The 26462-nt window shown below is 36.6% G+C and overlaps 1 protein-coding gene across 1 annotated transcript in view; it reads left to right on the plus strand.

Annotated features, from left to right (window-relative positions):
* The first annotated feature begins 10474 nt into the window (after window positions 1–10474).
* LOC125660127 (uncharacterized) overlaps window positions 10475–26462 on the plus strand; it is an 87195-nt gene continuing 71207 nt past the window's right edge. Inside the window, exons 1-2 of the mRNA XM_056150750.1 lie at window positions 10475–10630; window positions 11005–11320. Coding sequence (XP_056006725.1) covers window positions 10475–10630; window positions 11005–11320 — 472 coding nt within the window. The remainder of the gene's footprint in view (window positions 10631–11004; window positions 11321–26462) is intronic.

Consider the following 26462-nt stretch of genomic DNA (forward strand, 5'->3'; position numbering starts at 1 on the left):
GTACCTGTGTATCAAGTTTGATGTCTTGTAAAAGAAAAGGTTCTCTAGACATTGAGCGGTCAGTATATTCCTATGTCCAGTTTGACCCTTGACCGTGTGACCTCAAAATCAATAGGGGTCATCTACTCCTCACAATGTATCAGTGTGCCATGCTTAATGTCTGTTAAGGATTGATTGATTGTATATTGTTTAACGTCCCTTTCGAACATATTTCACTCATATAATTTGGCTCCACTTTTTTGGCACGCTGTTTTTGGTTATATTTAGCTCTAAAACTTCGTAGTTATTTCGGATTTCAAACATTTCGGTTGAGCATCACTGAAGAGACATTATTTGTCGAAATGCGCATCTGGTGCATCAAAATTGGTACCGTATAAGTTTTACATTATGACCCCTGGGTCGAGGCCTCTGCTGGTGGTCTGTTAGTCCCCGAGGGTCTCTACATCCCAGTAGCTAAGTACTTCGTTACTAGCTTGAAAATACGGATGTATATTTAATTGCTGTTACAAAATTTAGAAATTCATTTCAAAATTAAGGATTATCTCCCTCATGCATAGCTCTTATCCTTGGACGAATTTGGCTCCACTTTTTTGGCACGCTGTTTTTGGATATATTTAGCTCTAAAACTTCATAATTATTTCGGATTTCAAAGATTTCGGTTGAGCATCACTGAAGAGACATTATTTGTCGAAATGCGCATCTGGTGCATCAAAATTGGTACCGTATAAGTTTTACATAGAGACGTCACCACTGCCGGTGAATCCCGTTGGGATCAGGGTTAGAATAGATCCTCAGTACCCCTTGCTTGTCGTAAGAGGCTACTAAATGGAGTGATCCTCCGGAGGAGACCGCACAAACCAAGGTCTCATGTCACAGCAAGTGTGGCACGATAAAGATCCCTCCATGCTCAAAGGCCGTATGCGCCGAGCATAGGCCTGCCGTCCTTCACCGGCAGTGGTGACGTCTCCATAAGTGAAATATTCTCGAGAGGGACGTTAAACAACATATAATCAATCATTCAACTGCCGGTGAAGGGATGCAGTATAAATTTGAGGGTCTTTATCGTGCCACACTTGCTGTGACACGGGGCCTCGGTTGTGAGGTATCATCCGAAGTAGCGCCCCATTTAGTCGTCCTTTAACGAGGATGATAGAACCTACAAACCAGTATCAAGGTCAAGTGACCTCTGACCTCGGAACAGATGATTGATTGTTTATTGTTTTTTGTATCTTTTGGCATTACTTCAGCCAATTTACGGTTGAAGGAACACCCCCATTTAATCGCCTCTTACGACAAGCAAGGGGTACTGAGGACCTATTCTAACCCGGAACGAGCATAAACAATACGCCTCCAAATCGTTTTGGAGACTTAACAAGAAATAAAGCTACTTTACGTAAAGTTTGCATTGAACAAGGACAAATTACATCAGATAAATAGTCCGCCAAAAATGATATGCAAGGCATTCTGCAGTTTCGCAGAAAATTCCCAGTATATACTTACGACGGTTGAGATCTAAATAACTTAATTTTTCATCATCTTTCCTCTGAATCCCATGGGGATCCGGGTTAAAATAATTCTTCAGTACCCCTTGCTTGTCGTAAGAGGCGACTAAATGGGGCAGTCCTTCGGATGAGACCACAAAAACCGAGGAACCGTGTCACAGTAGGTGTGGCACGATAAAGATCCCTCCCTGCTCAGAGGCCGTGAGCGCCGAGAATAGGCCTAAATTTTGCAGCCCCTCACCGGCAATGGTGACGTCTTGATATGATTGAAAAATTGTCGAGGGGATGTTAACCAATATTCAATCAATCAATCAATGTTTCCCCTGCTGAATCATCTGCCTGGAGTAATTTGATATTTTTATCTGACCCATATGAAGTGTCTGCGCGATAATACTTAACAAGAAGATTACCAGAATTTTGTATGGAAGGTGAAAATAACGATCAATCTCATGACTCCCATATGCAAAAAAAAAAATAGAAAAAAAAAGAAGTGAGAGTTGAAGCGTAGACAGAGTAAGCATATATTGTGACACTACATTGAATCAAGGAATTTAAGTCCATTTCGCTTTCCACAAATCTTGGTTTCATAGGGAACATTGTCATTATTTGCACATGGTTACTATGCATATTGGTTGCGATTAAGATGGATTTATAAATCATATGCCATGTGACTTTTAGTAATTTCCAATGTCGTAGGCGAGCAATTTATTTATTCATTAGGTTTTTGTGTACATTTACAGGAGTTAATTATTACTATATTTCATATATATCAATTATAAACATAACTGTAATCGATAATTTAAATTGTTAACTCAGTCGAAACTGAATTTTAGACCGCTACAGTAGTTTCAAGTCTACTGTATCTGCACCTGAAATACATTTGTACATAAGGGAACGACCAGTTATTGAACTCGGAATGTCATTACTGTTCATGTGCAAGTAATGCGAATTTTTTCATTAACTTTGTTTTGTGTGCTGATGATAAAAGTCCTTTGGGGGTGATATCAGCAACTTTAAAAATCATTAATTCATGATGTATGGACGTCATGCCATCTATTGTCTTAGAGAGTAATTGCTCTATGGGTATTTCTTTTAAATACCCGCTAAAATAGCAGAGCCTCTCCATACAATATATAATAACCTCCACTGCCCGTGTTATATTATTTATTGAATCTGTGGCCGAGTGGTTAGAGCATCGCGCTCAAAATCATACGGACGTCGCGCACGCTATACACGTATCAACACTTCGCGAAAGTTACGTCCCTTGTCCACCATCTCCCGGATAAAAATCGTATTTCCCTACGTTGGCCTTTGTAATTTTCCTATCTGTAGCTTTGACATCTGTTATTTTTCCATCAATTGCAGTCAACTACAATATGCCCCATATTGGGGCAACCCATTAACTTGTATGAAAACTTGGTAATTGGCTAAAATTCAAAGTAATAACATCTTACATTTGGTAAGGTAAAGAAGGAAAACTTGGTTTTTCACCGATTGACCTTTGGCTGACCCCGCAAAGGGACGTAACTCGCGGCGAAGTGTTGATAGGTGTATTGGTGTCAATTTTGGTAACGTCAAAATGACGTTAAAACGCAACGTAATAACATCGATATGATATAATTTATGTTACAAGAAGTTTTGATGAAAACAAATATATATAAAATTGATATGACAGGGGTATGACAAATGAAACGAACGCAGCATAAAACGAATGAAATATTTTTCCTGAGACATTATACTTAGGTAAATTATAATGGCTAAACTAAACTTGCGACTTAATCAGAATTAGCCTGTATTTCCTCCGTGATCTTCATAACTGTTCTGTTTTAAACCAACAGGAATATATCATCACAATACTACGTATTTTAAAAGAAAAGTCCATAATGAACTCTTCAAAATGTTTTCGTTCATCTTGTGATTTTCAGTAATTTGTCATGCAATAATTGTAAATTAATCTGAAATGACTGCAATAATATAATTTGGTACAGATGTATGCGCCATTAATTAGCACGTCAACCGCCGTTACACATAGATATTATTTCTATATACGATTTCTGTTAAATTAGAAAAATAAAATGTTGAATATAAGCATGCTACGAGGATTTGGGTATGAATTAATTCTTACATGCATGCATGCGGACTAAGTGAAATTTACTATCCATAATTCAGTGCTTGCCTCTAATACTATACATGATGGGTTTTGTATATATGTGTAAACACCACATCAATGAAATGAACACAAACGCTTACACTGTAAAATTTTGAGATGAATACATGCATATATCCTCCAAAATCACAATTTTATTCTGCATTTCGTTTTTAGAATACATCTATAACATTTATAAAATAATCACAATTACAGATATTTTTCTGGTTAACCTTGAATTCTAAAAGATTGTTTGGCAATGCAGGGATGTAGAAAAAAAAGGGGGGACCTTTTTTGACAATGATCAATATCTGTTATTTCTATATTCAAATGAAGATGTTTTTCGTGAATGCCCCCCCCCCCCTCTTCCCCACTGTATGTCATTGTAGTATAGTGAGTGAGAAGAGTGTAAGCTATGATGTGACGACATGTAATGAAGGATAAATCCACAGCCTCGTTGCCTGGGGAAATATGAGGCAGTGTTAGCTTATGAGGATCCTACCCCCCCCCCTCCTTCCCCCTTATTTTTGGTTTGCATTTCAAGAACTTTATACGAATCTTCTTCGACTGCCCCCCCCCCTTTGAAAAACGATGCTACATGCCGGTGTTGTAGCATAGATCCCCCCCCCTCGGAAAAACGGACCCGGGATAGATCTTCCCCCATTGGGTGAAAAAGCGCCCCAGCATATAATTTTCCCCTATGTACAAAGTTAGTATAGAATTTCCCCCTGAGCGGAAAAACCGCCCAGGTATAGAATTTCCCCCCTCCTGTTTCCGGATTTCATCGACTGGAATCTTTTTCTTCTCATGTAGAAGCTTTTGAATAAATATAGAATGAAGCAAACCCATGCAACTGAAGATAAAAATCAATGAAATTTGTTATTATTGCTATAAAGATGTACATGTTATCACACAAAAAAAAGGTGCAGAAAGAAACAAATATTAATTTTAAATTAAAAAGACATTAACTTCTTCCCAACTTCACTATTTCAGATGTTAGATACTGGTAGATAATAGCAAAGACTTGTGATGTAAAATGAATATTGATATACCATTACACGATTTGAATAATTTCCTTTTTAAAAAACAAACATAAGATGATAATTGTGATACACAAGACCCTGCTCAAAATTCCTGGGTCTAGATAAGCAGGATAATTCTAGTAGTAGAGCTGGAAACGGATACATAGCTAAAATGTAAGAAGGGGGCGTACTGTCATTTAGGGGGGGGATTCTATACGGGGGCGGTTTTTCCTAGGGGGATTGGGCCCGGTTAATTCTTCTTAGGGGGAAATTCTATGCCAGGGCCATCTTTCCGCGGGGAATGTCTATCTTGGGCCCGTTTTTCCGGGGGGCGGGGGGGGGGGGGGGGAGTCTATGTGGGGGAAATTGTATGCTACAACACCGGCATTGAACAAAATATTTTCCACGAACAACTCCGCCTTCGGACTTGAATGATGCTCCCCACTTGTCGATTTCATATGATTAGCACGAACGAAAATTGTCCATGCAGCTTGATCTCGTGGCCTTAATTAAATACTTACCCCGGTCCATTCCTCAGTTACCAGAGCAATTAGGATGTAATTTTTAGAACCTAAAAGGAAACATTGCTACATGTACATGCTTTATGGTGATTTGTCAAAGGCATTTAATCATGCATGGCGTAAGGGGCATCTTATTAAGATACAAATTTAGAGTTAGTGATAAATTGCTAAAACTGTTCTAAAGTTATCTAAACAGAAATGAAATAGAAACACATGTTTAATTCAAATTTACATGATTTTTATAATCCCTCAAAGGATCTGTATTAGGTCCTCTTTTATTTTCTTACATGTCAATGATATTGCTAGAATGTGTCAAAGTTACATGTATGCATAAATTTATTTGAAGTCCCCTTTCTAAGACAAAAAATTACATTTGTTGTTGAGCACTTGTACCTGGAATTAGGAAATGGTGTTTGGATCCACTGTCATTTGCGGAGTTTTGTGTGTGTGTGTTTTAATGGTTTTCTCTTTGCCTAAATTCTTCATTATTTTGTTTGTTGCATTCTCTCCCCCACCCCCCTCATTTATTCTTTACTCATTCGTATCCGATCAGAAGCTGCCAATGTGCATGTGATTGTGTCTCTTGTAATATGTAAATATAACACGAAAATGTACTTGTATACATAACCAATGCATTATAAAACTTTTTGAGTTTATCTAAATACAAATATATTTTTTAATTCAATGTTAAATAACATTATGTTGTATAATTGTATTAACTGTTTCACAACAATGCTGCATTTTGTAGTTATAAAACCGATATTTCAGTTCTTTTGATATACGTGTATTGAGATGTAATTACAAGCACATGTCCATCGTAACGTCAAAACGGTCTTCTTTTTACGTCTGTGACAAAACGTGTTGACGTTTATTTTTTGTTGGAATTTTGTAATTATTAGACTGCATATATTTTGAATTAAAGAAAACACCTTTTCAAGAGATGCACATTCATTAAAAATCATAACATTTCTTAATTTTTGTTACTATAAATCTCTACGGATGATTGATTTGGAAACAGTTATTCAATTTCAATTAACATAATACGATTACGGCAAGGTGTGACATTCAGTGTTGACTCCGTAGATTGTCTCAAAAACAAACAAATTTTAACAGAATCAACTCAGTTTTTTTTTGTTACGATGAAATTCTGATTTGCACATTCCGTAAATGATGTTCAAAAGGTGCACATTACAAAAAATGCATTCTTAAGTTACTTTAATTCAATACATATCTTAATTATCTGTGACGTTTTGGACGTCAAACTATCATTGTGACACATAGCTATACATTCAATACCATTTTAACTTTTACAATAAACTACATGTCGTGTTAAAATTTTGTTCAAAAATATATTTAAAAATAATATAAAAACCTATTTCTAAAATCGTTTTTATTTAACACAGACCGTTAACTCAATATAACCAAAAAACTCTATTAACAGCCATTTTCAAATTGTAACTTGAGACGTTGTGACACATAATCTAATGAGCATAACCGCAATGAATAATCCACATATCAAACACCTATAATACAAAACTCACCGTTTCTTAAGTATAGTTATTTTCATATTAAAATCACTTATCCAAAGATTAATTCAAATTTTGAATAAATAATTCAGAATTCTCTCAAATATCCAAATGTACTTACAAAATGTGTCATGGACATGGTCTATTTTCCTAACGTTAAGGCTTATCTACACCTCCATTCTTGCATTGTGAATCAGCGTCTACAGCGTACATATTAGGTGACATGATAATTTTAATAACTTATATTATCAACATCACCATCTTAAGTATTCTGCAAGTTTTTATGTTTGTATCACTAGTTTTAAGAAAGCTATTAACATTTTGGTAAAGTGTGTGCGACACCGTCGTTACCTGTCTACATACAATACTTACGTAAATATCAGAATATCCAAGCTAATACATTTTAATAATTCGCATCTTAATCAGATGTATCGATATCGAATGGGTAGAATGTAAAATTGTCGTCAAAATGATATGCAACTTTCGTATATTAAAGTGTTTTTATTAATATAAAACAGCGTAAATGCTACCGTAATGCTATAAAATACGTTTTGACAGCAACAGCGTGCGCGACGTCACGGCCTCTCACCTCTGTAGGAGCGGGTTCGAATCCCGCTCGCGCCGGTAAGTGAAAAAGTTTCCCATCCATGTTACTTTCGGAAGGTCGGTAGTCTCTTCCCAGGTAAATTGTATCTGGGTTCTCTCTTCCAGCAATAAAAACTGGGCGCCACCAGATAACTGAAAAATTGTTGAGTGATAACAATCTAGTTTGCCATTGCAACCTATCGTTGCTGTCTTTTGACATGTATTATACCTGTTGTTAGGCCGTTCTTGACACTGATTTTGACTACGGATAACCACGTTTACCTGACAAAGATATATGGCTCACGGCGGGTGTGACTGGTCGACAGGGGGTGCTTACTCCTCCTAGGCACCTCATACCACCTCGGCCCGTAACACGGCTACCCATGTCCTAAATCATAATGTAACGGTTATGCAAGAAAATTCGTTTGGAGTGTTTCCGGTTATGAGTTAAAAGAGAACAACACGCCGCTTCGACAGGTAGGTAGATCTGAGTTTTTCTTGTTTATAATAATTTAACCACTGTTGACGAAAATCGGGGAATGTAGTCAGCTGTAGAAATGATTAAAGTACACGAAATAACCACAATTACCCATATCTGAAGCGGCAAGATGACGTGAGATGATTTTCCGAGAGGAAAAAGGGGTTGAATTTTGAACATTTCTCACGATTCTCGATTGTCAGGGTCAATATTGGCTCAATCAGCTAACCAGTCGAAATAAGTTGACCACTCTAGGGACGATTTGTGCAAGTTGAAATTAAAATATTCTACTTTTTTGATGTTTGTATTTTGCCAAAATTTCTATCCAAACGGGTCAGGTAATGCTTTAGGAGATAAGTTATGATTTAATGAATTGGATATGATTTAGAGGAAAAGTTGGTTAATACACACCCGCTGCATCTTTTAATATTACAAAAAAGGAAAGCAACGCATGCGACTAGGATTAAGTTTATATTACTCGGAACCGGAAACATTTGAAAACCAAGTAGTATTTCATTTAACACTGCGTCTGTGTTTATTAAGCAATCTTTTTGTGTGCGGAGAACACTGTCAATTACTTCTTAGACCCATTTTCTACCTGAGCAGAAAATATACATGCAAAAATACAAGTACTAATACTATACTAAAGTTTTTCTTACCGCTAACTTCAGCTCTTCCTATGCAAAGATTCATAGAGTGTTTTCATTTCCGTCCCAATACAACATACACTATTTATTCTATTATTTTGTATTTTACAGATGAAAAGAACTCGGCACAAGTGTGAAGATAAAGGATGCGACAAAGTTTACCAACAAAAGGGGAAACTGACTTTGCATATGAAAATTCAACATAGCTTTATTGACATCGGTCACTTACTTGTTTTGCTTTTGTTGTTTTTGTTTGGTATTTAACATTAAAGAGAGATTACTTGGGTATGGATTCTGGTTATACCTACTTCCGTTCAGATTTATCAGCATTTTACAATCTGAGAGTTGTCCCTTCTTAAGCTTTCTTCTAAAACATTTCAAAGCAAATGTTACAGTAGGGGAGCACTTTGTATACACGGATGTTTCGAGTGACGCTTGTGTCAACATAGTGTTTTACGGACTGTTATTTCTTTGCATGGGAAAAACCGGTATCAAATTGCAGGTACCTTTCTTAATAACAGTTTAGAGAGAAAACATTTGCTTTGTTTTATAGCAATGTTTTATGATTTTTCAGAGAGAAGTAGGTTTTGTAGGGCACTACTCTCACAATCATCTTAACGAATCTGATTAAGGGAAACAGTAATTCTGGAAGAGCTCTGCCACGTTTGGATAATTTTCATTCAGTGGTTCTCATGAGGAATTTAGTTAGCGGACAGCAGACGCCAAATGGTGACAACAACTAATTTGATCTTATTGGTCAGATGACGAGTATTCCGAATGTCCATTTTTGTTAGTTTAGTAATTATTCTACCACACTCAAAATTAACTAGTATTTTTATTACACATTAGATTCTGACATGTAATCAAAGTTTAGTCAAAGTCTCTGCGGCTGCAACAGCTTAGAATCCTTTATTCTGTAGCCATCATGTTGCCTGATGTGTTGTTCTCTGGCATGTCGATTTGGTGCATTCGGTAAATACATTTTTTGGAGGCGATTTCTGTCTAAATGGTACCTGTGAAGTAGAGAAAACATGTTATCATAATCACAAGACCATATCATGATAGCTTCCATGCTTATAAATTCATCCTAAATAGTAAATTGACCCAAGATCGACACCTACATGTATATAGTGTAACATAACACCCCCCCCCACCCACCCCGGTAATCTGACTATGGCCTATGACCCCTTAACCATTTTACTAGGATATCAATAGATTTCTATATCCTAATATGAACTAACTCCTTATAGACTTTATAGAGTTTAACATTTGGTGTTCTGAATTTGAAGTAAAGTACTAGACCAGAAAATGCAAAGTAACAACATATTCTGTGCAACATCATGTAGCGATTGTTGGACCGTTCTTGGCACACTGATTTTGGCTGCGGATAACTCCGTTTGCAGAGATGGGGTAATCGTAATCAGTAATCGTAATTGATTACAATCGATTATATTTTTTTAAGTAATCGTAATCGTAATTGATTACATTTGTTTTTAAAGCAAAGTAATCGTAATCAATTACTTTGGCAAAGTAATCGTAATTTATGATTACAATGATTACTTTATATTTATATTAAAATAATTATTTAATAGATAACAGTTAGAGCTTATGTATGTTATGTGTGCCATCATAAGATTTATCCATATCTATATGATATTATACTTACAGTATTTGCATGTATTCAATAGCAACTAAGGTCTAAATCTGTTTAAATTAAACTTAATAATCTGAACTAGTATACCCTGTATCATTTACTGTACATCTCATTGATCTATTGTTACTTAATGAGTATGAGCTCACTCCTAATTAGTAGTTCACTATACTGTGCTCTATTGTTAATTAGCATCTTTCATCTTTTCTGTGGATTTGTTTATACTAATACTTCAAACATAGATCACTATGGAAAAATCCTTTGAAGATTAAGCAGTTCATCTGAGTAGATCTACCTTTCACTATAAATATTTATGACATGGACTTCTGATACTCATATATGTGTTGAACTTATTGAGTGGCACACTGATTAATTGCTTGACAAATAAATACAACTATGGAATCTGCCAAGTCTTCATCTATATATGAACATTATAATCTACCAGAGGATGCAGAATCCCTGAAGGGTAAATTTAAGGCAAAATGCAAATACTGCCCCATGTCTATCTCAGCTACAGGAAAAACAACATCAAATCTCATCACTCACATGAAGGTATGTCTATGTTCTTCAGCTTTTGAATAATATAAGTGGATAGTGATATAATGATTATATAATAATATGTGTCAATTAGGTGATCACTTATGTTAAGAGTAATCAGTGCATTACACACTATGCTAGTGAATTTCATGCTTCATTAATTAACAAATAGTATAACACATAATCCTTATCACACATACATGTATGACCTACTCATTGCAATTAAATACAATATGTATGTTATAACCAATATTTATAATTCAAATTTACATGTACATGTATATATTATCACATATTATTATATTAATTAACAAGCAGTATTATACCCATAATATTATTACATTTTATTGTGACAAAAAAGTCTAAATGCTAGAATTTTTGTTTTTCAGAGAAAACATTCAGAACAGATGATGAAATCTGTTAAACGCTCACGGGAGCAGTCAGAGCAGACAGACATGAGCACTTATATGTACAAGATGAAGAAGTACTCTGCAACTGACCCCAAACAAGCTAAATTCCTAGACAACTTGCCCCTGTTTGTAGCTAGCTCCCTCCAGTCTCTTTCTGTTGTTGAAGATGAAGATTTAAGGAAAATGATTAGTGGTATTGATGAACGCATTGTTGTTCCTAGCAGAAAACACCTCAGCACAGTGCTCATTCCTAATAAAGCAGAAAGTGTCCACAACAAACTCACGAAACTCCTAGGTGAAGTACCATATTTGTTCGTCACAGTTGAGACTTATGTTCATAAAGTGCAACAAACATTTCTTATAAACATTTTAAGTGTCACTGAATGGTTTACCAGTTATCATGTTACCAATACTTATGAAAGACTGTACATAAATATATAAAGTGTATTATACAATGTATCTTATTAATAAAACCAGTAAATATTTGTTGTTTTTCTTGTTCAAAAGCATGTAATCATGATTACTTTTCACAGTAATCGTAATTGTAATCAATTACTTTCAAAATATGTGTAATCGTAATCATAGATTTTCAAAGTAATCGTAATCAATTACATTTACAATGTAATCGCCCCATCTCTGTCCCTTTGCCTGATCGGGATGTGGGGCTCACGGCGGGTGTGGCCGATTGACGGGGGATGCTTACTCCTCCTAGGCACCTAATCCCACCTCTGGTGTGTCCAGGGGTCCGTGTTTGCCCAACTCTCTATTTTGTATTGCTTATAGGAGTTATGAGATTGGTCACTGTTCGTTATCTTCACCTTTCATCAAGAAAGCATAAGCGTTACCTAAGTATTTAACAATTAAACGTCATACATAAGTATTCGACATTTACATTATACGTTAATATTCTACATAGGCATAAATAAGTTGCTTATACACACCTTGGAATAATACACTCTATCTTCTTCAATTCTCTGCACCTACTATACATACAGTTGACATACTATCTGGGTCTAGTCTTGATTGCCATGTCTTTTGTTCTGAATAAGTAACATCTTTATTTAGTTTTGGTGAATATGTTCCAGAATAAATATACATATACGAGTACAATGCATGTACATTGAAGAAACATATCTAAAGCTTATACATTTTTTTTGCATGGAAAAGAGTAGAGGTGAATTCTCAAATCCCTAACACGACTAATATTTTCAAATACCTTCGTCACAAATAAAAGATATTAATTTTAATAAATTCTAAGTCACACATTAATGGTTATTGCAGATCCAGAATCGTACCTACTAATCTAAATTACGTCACGTAATACAAACTCATTCAGGTGCGTAATACTACTGTATCCATCAGCGTGGTGTGTATTAACCAACTTTTCCTCTAAATCATATCCAATTCATTAAATCATAACTTATCCCCTAAAGCATTACCTGATCCATTTGGATAGAAATTTTGGCAAAATACAAACACCAACATCAAAAAAGTAGAATATTTTAATTTCAACTTGCACAAATCGTCCCTAGAGTGGTCAACTTATTTCGACTGGTTAGCTGATTGAGCCAATATTGACCCTGACAATCGAGAATCGTGAGAAATGTTCAAAATTCAACCCCTTTTTCCTCTCGGAAAATCATCTCACGTCATCTTGCCGCTTCAGATATGGGTAATTGTGGTTATTTCGTGTACTTTAATCATTTCTACAGCTGACTAGTGACTACATTCCCCGATTTTCGTCAACAGTGGTTAAATTATTATAAACAAGAAAAACTCAGATCTACCTACCTGTCGAAGCGGCGTGTTGTTCTCTTTTAACTCATAACCGGAAACACTTCAAACGAATTTTCTTGCATAACCGTTACATTATGATTTAGGACATGGGTAGCCGTGCGTAAGCTATCTCCTTAAAAAAAACATGCGATAAACCTTAAAAGTAAAGAAAATCAAGTTCATTTGAGTGTTGACCACGATTTCCGCGCGGACTCGCCGCATACAACTAGTTTCAAGGTCAAGTGACCCCTGACCTTGGAATGTATGATTATTTATGGTTTTACGCCGTTTTTGGCATTATTTCAGCCATTTTACCGCCCTTGTTTGCCAAACTTTCTAATTTTTATTGCTTATAGGAGTGACAAGATTGATCACTGTTTGTTATATTCACCTTTCATACACGATCCTGTGGCATCTTTGAATAAAGTGAGATGGAAGTGGCCTCAACCATCCCCGGTATTGGCCCTACTATAATAGCAGATTAATTTTATTAGTCCCCCACCGACGAAGTCGAAGAGAACTTTTAAGTATGCGCTTCTTCTTTCTGTCTCTCTGTTCGTCAGTCCTGTTAATAAGTTTTCCACACTTTTTTCTCTCTGTTCTTGTAGATATTTATGTTATGTGTTATATGCTTTACCTCCAACTGGTCCCATTTCAACCCTAAGAAATATTTCAAAATTATGGTGGCCCGTAAGTTGAGTTAAAACTTTCCTAATGAAAGATGAAGATAACGAACAGTGATCAATCTCATTTCTATTATATGTGTAGCAATATCCCACCATCACCTGTATATGGTGTATATGTCTCAACTAATTAGATACACGAGAGCATGTTCTGCATATGATCAATATTTAAATCGAGGCAAGCTACACAAAGGTGAAGATAACTAACAGTGATCAATCTCATAACTCCTATAACCAATACAAAATAGAGAGTTGGGCAAACACGGACCCCTCGATATACCAGAGGTGGGATCAGGTGCCTAGGAGGAGTAAACATTCCCTGTCGACCGTACTTGGCTTGTATTACTCTGAAGAATGCATTGTGCATGGATGTGAAGCGTGAGGGTTGTGGCTGAGGTATGTGTGTGACACTGGTGGTCGTGGTGGCTGGTGGAAAGATAACTTGACACTAATGGGGTCGGATGTAGGGCAATAAAGAGTTGGACCTCCACCTACCCCTTTCTTGGATATCCCCGATTTGCTGATTCAGTTGCCGTCTGTGTGATCTTATGTGGCCAGATTGTTGAAGGACTGAAAAAAAACTTATCTTAGAATTGCCTGGAACTGCAAACGTGTAATAGGAATGCCACCTGCAAGAGCAAGCGATTGATGCGCATCTGCCTAATGATTGGGGTCGGAAATGACACCACTTCTTCAGACACATACCTTTTCTCTCGATGTTAATATATTTCTTATAATTATTGAATTGAATAAAATTATTTTTTAAAAATGCAGAATAATTAAGATTGTAATACTAATAATATAAGTCATTAAAATTGTGATGCAATCTAATCGGAACGCTGTAGACGCTGCTTCAGAATGTAAGAATAGATTGTATTGATTGATTGTATTAATTGTAACTTGTTTAACGTCTCTCTCGAGAATTTTTCACTGATATGGAGAAGTCACCGGTGAAGAGCTACAAATTTAGCCTTTCCTCAGCGCTTACGGCCATTGAGCACCTACGGCGACACGGAACATCCGTTTATAAGGTCATATCCATCATTATGACAAAATCGATGATTTCAGCTTCTCCATGGTCAACTTCCCATATTAATGTAGCAGTATTCCATTATCACCTGCATATGGTGTTTATATCTCTCAACCGATTCGATACGAAAGAGCTTAATCTGCTTATAAACTCAGGTGACCTATTGCAACTGGTTTTCGTCCGTCGTGCGTTAACAATTCAACATTTTTAACTCCTTAATTACTAGCAGTCCAATTCTTTTAAAGTTTGGTGTGAAGCATTATTGGGACAAGGGAGACACAAATTGTAAATTTCAGGACTCCAGCACTCCTGGGCCCTAGGGGCGGGCCAAAAATTACAAATTTTCAAAAATCTTCTTCTCAAGAACCACACAAATGTAAGAAAAACTAAATGCATAGTGATGTAGAGCAGGAAAGCCTCTACCAAAATTGTAAATTTCATGATCCCCGGGGTAAGGGTTCTGACCCTCAGGGTGGGGTCAAGCTTGTTACATAGTGTTTATGTGTAAAACACGTAAAATACATCTTCTTTAATGCTTTTGATATTAAATTCAAAGTATTTAGATATTTAGAAAGAACAGGTAGTCCGTTACCAAAATTGTAAATTTCATTATTCCAGGTGTAGGGGTTTTGGCATCAGGGTGGGGCCAAAATGGTCAGTTATTAATGTGTGAACAATAGGTATCAGGACAACTCGCCCCCAAGACAACTCACCCCCTCATCGGGAAAACTCGCCCCTAAGACAACTCGCCCTCACGACAACTCGCCCCCTCTTCGGGACAACTCGCCCCCTTTCTTGAGATATCTCGCTCCTTCATATCATACATATAATACATGTTTACAATTGTTATTTTTGGTCTAAATCCAAGAGGTGTTTTAGCAAAAATTAATGAATTTCTTATGGATAGTATATACATCACAGACAATAAGACGTGTTCACATAAACACCGAACTTCGTGTCTTTTTATGCAAGACGAAAGATTTTCGTGAAAATCCAGTGTTTTGGTTCAGTGTATTCATCATCACTTTTATGTACATGTAAAATATATCATTTCAGCGGAAACAAGTTAGCGTTTGTTATAGGGAGAGTATTAGCTTGGTTTACAGCTGACGTAGTATAATTATCAATAATCTGCGTCTGTTGTTAAATCTGTTTGATTTCCCCCAAGCTGTTATTAATTTACTTCAAACGTTATGAGGTACTCATCATCAGAGTTCTTTACACTTTGAAATCGCCGCGTAAAAAGAATCAGTAAAGCAAAGCCGTTATACAATTTCTAAAATGGGAATTTTATTATTTTTCAACGGGAATAAGTTGAGAAACGCATTAAAAGATAATTACATGTATCAGAATATCCATGCTTCACCTTTACACTTAGGTACATTGTATACTATATCGATTTAAAAAAAAGAAGAAAATACCCCCCCCCCCCAAACTTTTCTCAGTATTGGAGACATTTAATCAATTACCTGAAGATCAGTAAATATAATTTTCCTTGCCAATTGATTTATGAAAAATATAACTTTTTCTGAAATGCAATAATCAAATCTGTGTATAATTCTATTAGAATTTACCATTCGTGTTAAAGTATGAAATAAAAAGACGTATCTTTATAGGGTTAAAAGTGTAAATAACACACACACACACAAAATAAAAATAAAATGTGATAATATATTTCAAAACCATGCTTCAGTTTTAGACACATTTAATATTCCAGTCAATGGGTCGAATGAATATGAGTTACCGTACCTATACTGGATTCCTAAACTACATAAAAACCCTTACAAAGATACATTGCTGGATCCAGTAAGTGCTCTACTAAGCCCCTACCTTTGCTCCTCACGAAAATGTTAACAGCTGTGAAGGAGAAACTTACTGTGCGACTACATATGCCAGAAGTGGTGTTAATCAAATGTGGATTCTAAAAAATTCTAAAGAACTTTAAGTAAACTTGAAATCACAGAATTTTTCCCAAATCAATAGCATTAAAACCTATGACTTTTCAACACTATACACGACCATTCCTCATGATGAATTAAAGACTAGACTTTTTGACATCATAGACAGTTGCTTCTTCAACAAAAACGGAAATATTCATATCTAGTGATCAGTCATTCAAAAACGTACTTTGTTAAACACCACTCTGATTCCACGCACAAGTACTCTGAAGTTGAAATAAAAAATATGCTAACTCTGATTCCACGCACAAGTACTCTGAAGTTGAAATAAAAAATATGCTAGAGTTCCTCATTGACAATATCTTCGTGGTCTTTGGTGATCAGGTCTTCCATCAGTCTGTTGGAATTCCCATGGGCACGAATTGTGCTCCTTTGTTAGCTGACCGTTTTTATATTCATATGAAGCAGAATTTATTCAAAAACTTCTACGTGAGAAGAAAAAATCTCTCGCTGTGACCTTCAATTCGACTTTTAGATATATATCAATGACGTTTTGTCTATTAACAATGATAGCTTTCATTCATATGTCGATTTGATATATCCCTGTGAGCTCGAAATAAAAGACACCACAGAGTCGTCCACTTCTGCTTCATACTTCGATATTTTATAGAAAGTAGACATTAACAGCAAACTGACAACTCAACTGTATGACAAACGGGATGATTTCAGCTTCTCCATCGTCAACTTCCCATATTTGTGTAGCAATATTCCATTATCACCTGCATATGGTGTTTATATATCTCAACTGATTCGATATGCAAGAGCTTGTTCTGGGTATAGTCAGTTTTTAAATCGAGGTAAGCTACTGGCAAACAAGTTGATGGTACAGGGATTTCAACAGTCTCGATTGAAGTCAGCATTTCGCAAATTCTATGGTCGTTATAACGATCTAGTTCGTCAATACAACCTCGCATTGAGTCAAATGCTGTCTGACGTGTTTCATACCGATTGTTAAGCCGTTCTTGGCACACTGATTTTGACTACGGATAATTCCGTTTACCTGATCAGGATATAGGGCTCACGGCGGGTGTGACCGGTCAACTGGGGATGCTTACTCCTCCTAGGCACCTGATCCCACCTCTGGTGTGACCAGGGGTCCGTGTTTGCCCAACTATCTATTTTGTATTGCTTATAGGAGTTATGAGATCGATCACTGTTCGTTATATTCACCTTGCATATAGTATTGGGGGCGAGTTGTCTCAAGAGAAGGGAGCGACTTTTTCTGAGAGAGGGCGAGTTGTCCTAAGAGGGGGTGAGTTGTCCAGCATTCGAACAATAGACATACATGTATTTAACTTCTTGATAACTATCATTCCAATTCTATTCAAATTTGGTATGAAACATATTTGGAACAAGGGGGACATATATTCTAAATTGTGTGTTTAAAATTTGAATAAGTGATTTTGATATAAAAATAACTATATTTACGAAAAAATTAATTTTGTATTATAAGTGTATGATTAATCCAAGATTCCTCTGACCCTTACCCCCGCTTTTATATTGTGACATGTACGGGGGATTGATTGATTGAATCTTGCTTAACGTCTCTCTCGAGAATTTTTCACTCATATGGAGACGTCACCAAGACCGGTGAAGGGCTTCAAATTTAGGCCTATGCTCGGCGCTTATGGCCATTGTGCAGTGAGGGTTCTTTAGCGTGTCACACCTACTGTGACACGGGACATCCGTTTTTAAGGTCATCTCCGAGGACCCGAGACATGCACACCTGATGCCGAGCGTTTGGCGATGGAGCTGTCACTACCTGTTTTAACCATTTCGGTCTTTCGTGGCCGGGATTTGAAACCCGGGCCTACCGCATGCGGGGCGAACGCTCTAACCTCTAGGCCACCGCGGTGGTCCCGGAGCGAACTCCATATTGAAAAGTGGGAATTCAGCCACACCAGCACCAGCTGGTGTCGCTGCTTTTCCCACCTCTTACAACTTTATTTCGCGGATCTATCTTCCAAGACGTGAGGATTCAGTTATCGGAAGGTTATTCTACAAATAGATCATGATTATCTTAATCTTCTACAAGTCTTAATTTTCCACTTTAAAGATGATCCCTCAATATGTTTTTTTTTTTTTAAACTTTGGAAATTGATAGGGGAAATATCAGTTTTAGTCTGCTAAAACAATTCTTCCTAGTTGAAATTCAATTCGTGTAGGTGGTAATGGGGACGTCTTGGATTCTAACTGTCCGCTAAATGGGTTCAAGCCCAGTATTCCGACGGTCCGATAGTCCGACGGGCCGGTAGTCCGACAGTCCGATGGTTCAATATTCCGATAGTCCGACATGTTGACCATCACCAAAAATTTTAATTAATAGAGTTAAAATTTATTCATGTCAGGCATTATTTTAAGGAAATTACCAGAAACCGCCAAAATCGACACGACCTGATTATAAATCAGACAATCAATTTCTGACCAAAATCATTCAAGTGTGAACTGACGGTGGCGTAGAAAGGCCATATATAAATATATTATTCGTTCGGACGAAATAGAAAATCGTTCGGACGAATAAGGAATTTGTTCGAACGAATTGGCTATTTCTTCGGACATATTAGTAATTGGTTCTGGCAAATTAGTAATTCGTTCGGACGAATTAGCTATTTGTTCGGACGAATTAGCAATTTGTTCGGACGATTTGTTATTAGCTATAAGGCAACGCCAATGCCGTAGTCAAACATCGTAAAGTGTTGGTAGGGGAGCACAAAACTTCGATTGGTGCACATGCTAAAAGGGGATTCAATTCTAAAATTTTCCATATTTATAAACGTCATGAAGATGGCGACGGTAACCTACATAATCACCCCTAACCCCTGAAATAACAAGCTAAAAGTGGTAGGAATCCCTACACCCTGCTCAGTCTTAAAAGTTATAAGGAAATCAATTTTTGTATGGGACGACAATAATGCAATTATGCGCCAATCAGAGCCTATCTAAGTTTTTCAACGCAAATCTGTATATCCGAATTTTATACCAATTTTATGGTATACCTTTCTTTATAGCAAATAACAATTTTTGAACAGAAATTCTTGCACTAGAATTAAGGGGAGGATGTTATCAAACAACATTTGATATAAAGATGAGGATCTCGTTTGGGGTTCCAGAAGTGTAAGGAGGGGGCACATACATACTCTTGTCCCCACTCCCTACTTTTGAAAGTGTTATGGGGACACGAGCAGGCGCGTGGCCTCGTTTTTGAAAGGGGTAACCTGGGGGCCAGCCAAAAAGGATTGGTGGTGGGGGGGGCAGCCTAACCAAAGAGAGTTTTAACATGTAAAAAAGAAGAAAGAGAAAAATTTTAAAAAGTGGGGAAGGGATCAGCCCCCCCCCCCCCCTCCCCCCCCCCCCCCTCTGTTGCTACGTCCCTGACGAGTATCGGCTGTCAGCCCTCCCAGCCTATAGATATCGGTATATATATGATGAAAATGGTCCTTAAATTCAGCATACATACATACATACAGCGGGTAGGAATGAATGAACCCACGGGTGATGGAAAAAGGAACGAAGCGTAATCAACTGTGGGCTTCCGACGATGCCGAAATATATACATGTAAGGATTATCTCCCTCATGCATAGCTCTTATCCTTGGACGAATTTGGCTCCACTTTTTTGGCACGCTGTTTTTGGCTATATTTAGCTCTAAAACTTCATAGTTATTTCGGATTTCAAACATTTCGGTTGAGCATCACTGAAGAGACATTATTTGTCGAAATGCGCATCTGGTGCATCAGAATTGGTACCGTATAAGTTTTACATGTAGATGTAGGTGGGTACCTGTAAAGTGCGAAACGAAACGAAATCTACCGAAACGAAACAGATTGTATAACCGAACTTTTTTTATTACAAATGGTATCTTAGGCCCCTGTGAAAATTAGCACATATAAATAAAATTCGCATCCCCTTTGATGTAGGCTTTCAGCTTGACTGATACACAGTTTTAAAAGCTGGAAAGGGGGGAGGTGGTGAGTAAGCAAAATGTACATATCCGAAGTTGATTAAATACCATGTGCAATTAGTTTCAGATCCATAAATTTCAGAACGGAGAGTTACAGTCTCAGAGGTCTGGGGAAACACACTAAACACGGGGTGGGGTCACTGGCGTTGGATCCGCCTTTGGGCATAGATACATTGTTTTAAGAAACTGGTGTCTGAGAAATTTGAAAGCAGGAAGAGCTCTTAACCTTTTATTTTATCTCTAACTGCTGAGGTGCGAGTACTTTCAATAATGGAAAAAGTTGGATAGTATACCATATTATATCGAGGTAAGCTACTGACAAACAAGTTGATGGTACAGGGGTTTCAACTGTCTCAATTGAAGTCAGCATTTCGCAAATTCTATGGTCGTTATAACGATCTGGTTCGTCAATACAACCTCGCATTGAGTCAAATGCTGTCTGACGTGTTTCACACCGATTGTTCAGCCGTTCTTGGCACACTGATTTTGACTACGGATAACTCCGTTTACCTGATCAGGATATAGGGCTCACGTGCACGGCGGGTGTGACCGGTCAACAGGGGATGCTTACTCCTCCTTGGCACCTGATCCTGCCTCTGGTGTGTCCAGGGGTCCGTGTTTGCCCAACTATCTATTTTGTATTGCTTATAGGAGTTATGAGATTGATCACTGTTCGTTATCTTCACCTTGCATGAATGCAATTCGGTAAAATCTATATACATGTGTTATTAAAAATTATTATTGATATGTAGTGAGTCTAAATATAACTCTATACATTTGTGTTGTTGCTAGGACGGGGAATTGAAAACGGGACGGAAAACAGATTTTTTGAGTCGGCTCGCGAAGCGAGATGCTCCTTGCTATCAACGGCGTGCGGATTCATCGCGTATCACAAACTCTCTGTTTATTCTTACACCGACAGCAAATAAATCCCACGCACAAAGATCTTCAAAAATTGTTCATTTGCTTTTTGAACAGCTACATTAAGTTTTGAAGACATATCATACATGTATGTTGACATTCATATAACAATGTAATTTAAATGAGTCTCCTCAATACGTTTAAACAAACTAAACATAGTGCGCATGAATACATGCATGCGATGTAAGCAACAGGCGATTGTACTGTACGTGTGTATAAATATAACAACTACAAAAATAGATTCGTAAACATGAAGCAAATAACTTGTAAGTAAATATTTCTTAGTGAAGAAAGTAATATCTCGCTTTCTTAGGTTGGAAAAGCATAGTAAATATTTGAAAATGTACGACCAATCATACTCCCCGTCGAGGCCTCTTTGAAAGTGTGTCAAAGCCTGAACCATGTGACTATTTCTGTGGGAATCTACCGGGGTGAGACGAGGAACGCACGTTCAGTTTGTTATGTTTTCGTTCTACAGTCAGATATAGATGATCACATTTACGATGATTTACCGTATTTTGCCGAATATATATTTTAATACGCATCGCCTTTTGCCGAGTTTTGGGGCCTGGAAATTGTGGAAATACCATTGTTCGTGTGTACAATCGCATTTAGCTTCACGAGAAATCTTGGTGGAAATAATGCAGGTTCTCAAAAAAGCATGCACTTGAATTTGTATACAGTGCAACAAATTTGTTTTTTAAGAAAACGTCAATCTTGTCCTTATACACACTACATAGCAGTATTTTCGGGGAAATAATGTTAATTTCAGCAAAGCACGAGAGTTCGTAGCAATAAAGTTTTAACAGACTCGATATTTTCTTTGTTTAAAGTTCACATATATATATCAATTAAATAGCCGATGCGAACATTCAATGTTTTGTAATCAAAACATCACCCAAGCTTCGAAAAATGACGTACCAAGGTGCGATATAACGACCCCCCTCGGTAATTAACAACATATCAATAATCAAAGCCAGTAATTTAATTGGTACTAAATGAAGAATTCAAACATAACCCTCTAAAATTTCGCTGCATTTAGATGGGTAAGTACATCAGTCGTTTACCACAAAAGGAAAGTTAAAACTCAAAAGTAATCGCATATTCCCAGACCCATGAAAAACGTGCAACATGCAAAAATCTGACAAAATCAAGTGACAAAGGACGTGTACACAAAACATGTGCTAATCACGGTATCATAATATAATGGCAGTTTTAGAAATTGCACGATGATAAATTTTAATTGGCAGTTTCATAATGATTTATAGTTACAGGGTGTAAGATAATTTTAAAAAAAAACAATTTTACGCTTTTAGATAGGTAAACAACGCGGCGAAAAATTACAAGTGCACATTGCATTGACTAAAACAAAATGAGTCAAAAACCTTTAGTGGTATGTATAATGTGTCCCTTCACTTTAAAAAAAATAAAAAAGTGCGTATTATATTTGGTTAAATACGAGAGTAAATTAATAAGCATATTCCGATTGTAGTTTTTTCTAGAATTATGGAAGCCCATTAATGTCATTGTAATAGTCAGTATTTACGTTTTTCTGAAGTACAGAAACTCATTTCAGCCATATTTCTAAATTCATGTGACTATATATATGAGATTCTGTAAACAATTACTTATGCTCCCTTTCAAAGAAGAAAAGGAGGGGGGGGGGTTGCTTTGCACTTGTCGGTCGGCAGATAACATGTTCGCTTAATATCTTGGGAACCATTCACTTGTTCGTTATGATATTTCAAATGTTGGTTGGTTATGAGTAGAAGAGAACCCTTATTGATTTTTAGGTCAAAAGGTAAAAAGTCAGTCCACTCTGGACATAGGAATATACTGTCCATTCAATATCTTGAGGACCCTTTGCTTGACAGACATCAAACTTGGTACATCCTAAGGAGTAGATGACCCCTTATGATTCTAAGGTCATATGGTTAAAGGTCAAGGGTCAAAATGGACATAGGAATATACTATCCATTCAATATCTCAAGAACCCTTTGCTTGACGACATCAAACTTGGAACACTGGTACATCTTAAGAAGTAGATGACCCCTATGAATTTTGAGGTCACATGGTTAAAGATCAAGGGTCAAACTGGACATAGTAATATGTATTGTCTCGTATATTTCAAGAATCAGTAGCTTGATTGACACCAAACTTGGTACACTGGTACATCCTATGGAATAGATGACTCCTATCTATTTTAGGTCACATGGTCAAAGGCCAAGGGTCAGTCCATTCTGGACATAGGAAGATATTGTCCACTCAACATCTTGACTTGCATTGGTTTGGTACTACTTTCAATAAAATGATGCATGTGTATAACCGTTTACAATTCTGCACCACGTTGGGAGTGGGGGTATTGTTGTATGTTTGTCAAACATTTCTTGTTTTCTTTATTGTTTTGATGGTAGCATTTTATAACTAGTTGATGAATAAACTCTCAAAATGTGCATGGGTAGTCAGTGCAGTAAAAACAGCGATGTTTCTTACAGATGTCAACTGCATAGTCATTGTAACATTGACTAAAGTTTAAGCTCAAGAAATTGATTTGCTAAACTTTTTTGTTGGATGGCATCTTCTTACAACCACTGTGGTGCTTATTTGAGGGTTTTCTGTTGTGATATAAAGTACTATATGACTACATAATGATTTTCCTCCAATTCTTAGCATTTGTACATCATGGATTGTTTAGCACAATCATCAGTTAGCAATGACTCTTTACATCCATGTTTGGATATGTACATGTAATTTAAATGGCAGTGGTCATGACTTAGTCAAATTTAGTCACTTTACACAGGCATGATGCATTAAAGTATAAATCCTGCTAAAAGAAGCATGCATATGCGAATTCACACACACGATGTCCTTGATTACTACTTCAAGATTACCTATTCCAGTTGACAATGAGGAGCGAGTCGACTCTCAGGCCCTTCAGGCCTTTGATTTATGCAATAATATCAGGAGGAGGTCAGCATTTTGTAAACTCAAAAGCCTTATGAACAAGGGAAGCAGAAATTACAAAAAGAACGGGAATTAAGACATACTCAGAATCCACCGTTTGATATACTACATACCAATACACAATGTCCACATGTATACATAGATTTGCCTTTAGGGCAAAAAGTACTGAAACGTGTATTTATGCCGAACTGTAACCCTCTGTTCTGAAATTTATGGATCCGAAACTAATTGCACATGGTATTCAATCAACTTCGGATATGAACTTTGTGCTTATTCACCCCTTTCCAACTTTTAAAACTTTGTATCTGTCAAGCCGAAAGCTTGCATCAATGGGGAGGCGAATTTTATTTATATATGGTAACTTTAACAGGGGCTTAAGATACCATTTTTAATTATTATAATTAAGGTTGATCGATCCTCATGTGATGTCATAGGGTTTTGCGAAAATCTTAATAATTTAAACTTTGCACATGATAGAAATATATCTTTCTTAGGAATTTTATTCACTGGATATAATAAAAAATCTGGTAAACTATTAATACTGAAAAAGTTTATATTTTCCATAGATAATCAATTATTTATTATTTTTAAAAAAGTGTCAAGGGCAATAACTCCTATGCTGGAATTTCCTCTACCGGATGTCTATTACAGAGCTGCCAACATTATGAAATGGGAAATAGTAAGGCGGGGGTCAGGGGGAGATCTTTTATGAATAAGCATGTAACCTGAGCAATTTTAGGTATATTTCAAGTCCAAATTTAATGAATTTAGACATACTGATTGTTAAGCATTTAACAACTGCAGAAGCTCAAATACATCTTTAATTGATATTAATTTCTAAAACTTGGGTACAAAATGTTGGTACATTAGTATATTACACATTGTATAATTTCACAGGTACTATGTCAGCTATTCTGGCAAGCTTAAGGACACATAATTGGCACTCTTAGCCTTTTTAAGAAACTCATCAGGGAATTGCTTATAGCAAGGTTTTCCTTTGGAAGAGATGTTCATTTTATTCACGAGTATAGATTCGAGCGTTGAAGTTTTCATGGATCCTCTGAAATCCGTGTGATTCTTACGAACCAATGAAAACACTCTCTCGCATCCTGCATTACTGTGGGGTATGCAAAGAATAGATTTCATTACATCTGAAAGGACTTTGTACTTAAACTCTCCAAACTCGTTTTTCATCTTTCCAATCACACACCAGCACTCACTTATGGGCAAACTCAAATCAAGTTGCAAAAGTCTATCCGACTGATAGGAATTAAATTCTGTTTGAAGGTTGTTCATCATTACTGCAGGAACAGTGTTCTCTTGCTTTAAGAAATGTTCAAATTTATCAGCATAATACTCTACAGAACAAAATGACTGTTCACTTCTCTTCTCAATGTCAGCTACTTCCGCATGCTTCAGGGTAACATCTGACAGGGGTAACTTCTGTTTCATGTAATCCAATGCGGTCATGTAATATTCGCGAACATGTTCATAAAATTCATCTTTACCAACTTATTTCAATAAGTTTTTCAAGAAAAGGTTTCACCTCATACCCCACTACAAGACTATCATTGTCAAATTGTACATCCTTTTTCTTGTAATCTACCAGCAGGATATTTTCTTTTTCAGCAATACTGCTAGGCTTCACAAGTCTTTGTAGAATGTCTTTGTACAGAGACAACAAAATCCGCTGCAGTCTATGTATCAAGGGCTCTTCTGTCTGCAGCAAAGTGTTGAATTTGTCAAACAACTGTATGCAATTCTGCAAAAATACAGCATAAACTGCACAACGTCTAGAAGTCAAAAGTTTGTACAGCCTTTGTTCCCGTAAATAAGTTTTGTTTTCTTCTGATAGTGCATTTCTTCGACTTCCTATCGCGAAAGAAGACTTTGGAGTTGTTTTGCTTGTTTTATTTTTCGTTTTTGAGGTTGTTTGGTTTTGGACATTAACACTAATCTGTCCTTTCTGTACTGTTGGGTTTTTACATTTTTCTGCCTCTGAACCTCCTTGTTTAGCATCATATTTCTCTTTACCATCAGCTTTTTGTTTACCTGATACATCAGTCATTTGTTTTGAATGTTTGTCTTCCTCTTTCATTTTTGATTCAAATATATTTCTTCAAGGGAATCCGTTGATCAATAAG

The sequence above is a fragment of the Ostrea edulis genome, chromosome 9, assembly GCF_947568905.1.
Source record: "Ostrea edulis chromosome 9, xbOstEdul1.1, whole genome shotgun sequence".
In the NCBI taxonomy this organism is placed as follows: Eukaryota; Metazoa; Mollusca; class Bivalvia; order Ostreida; family Ostreidae; genus Ostrea; species Ostrea edulis.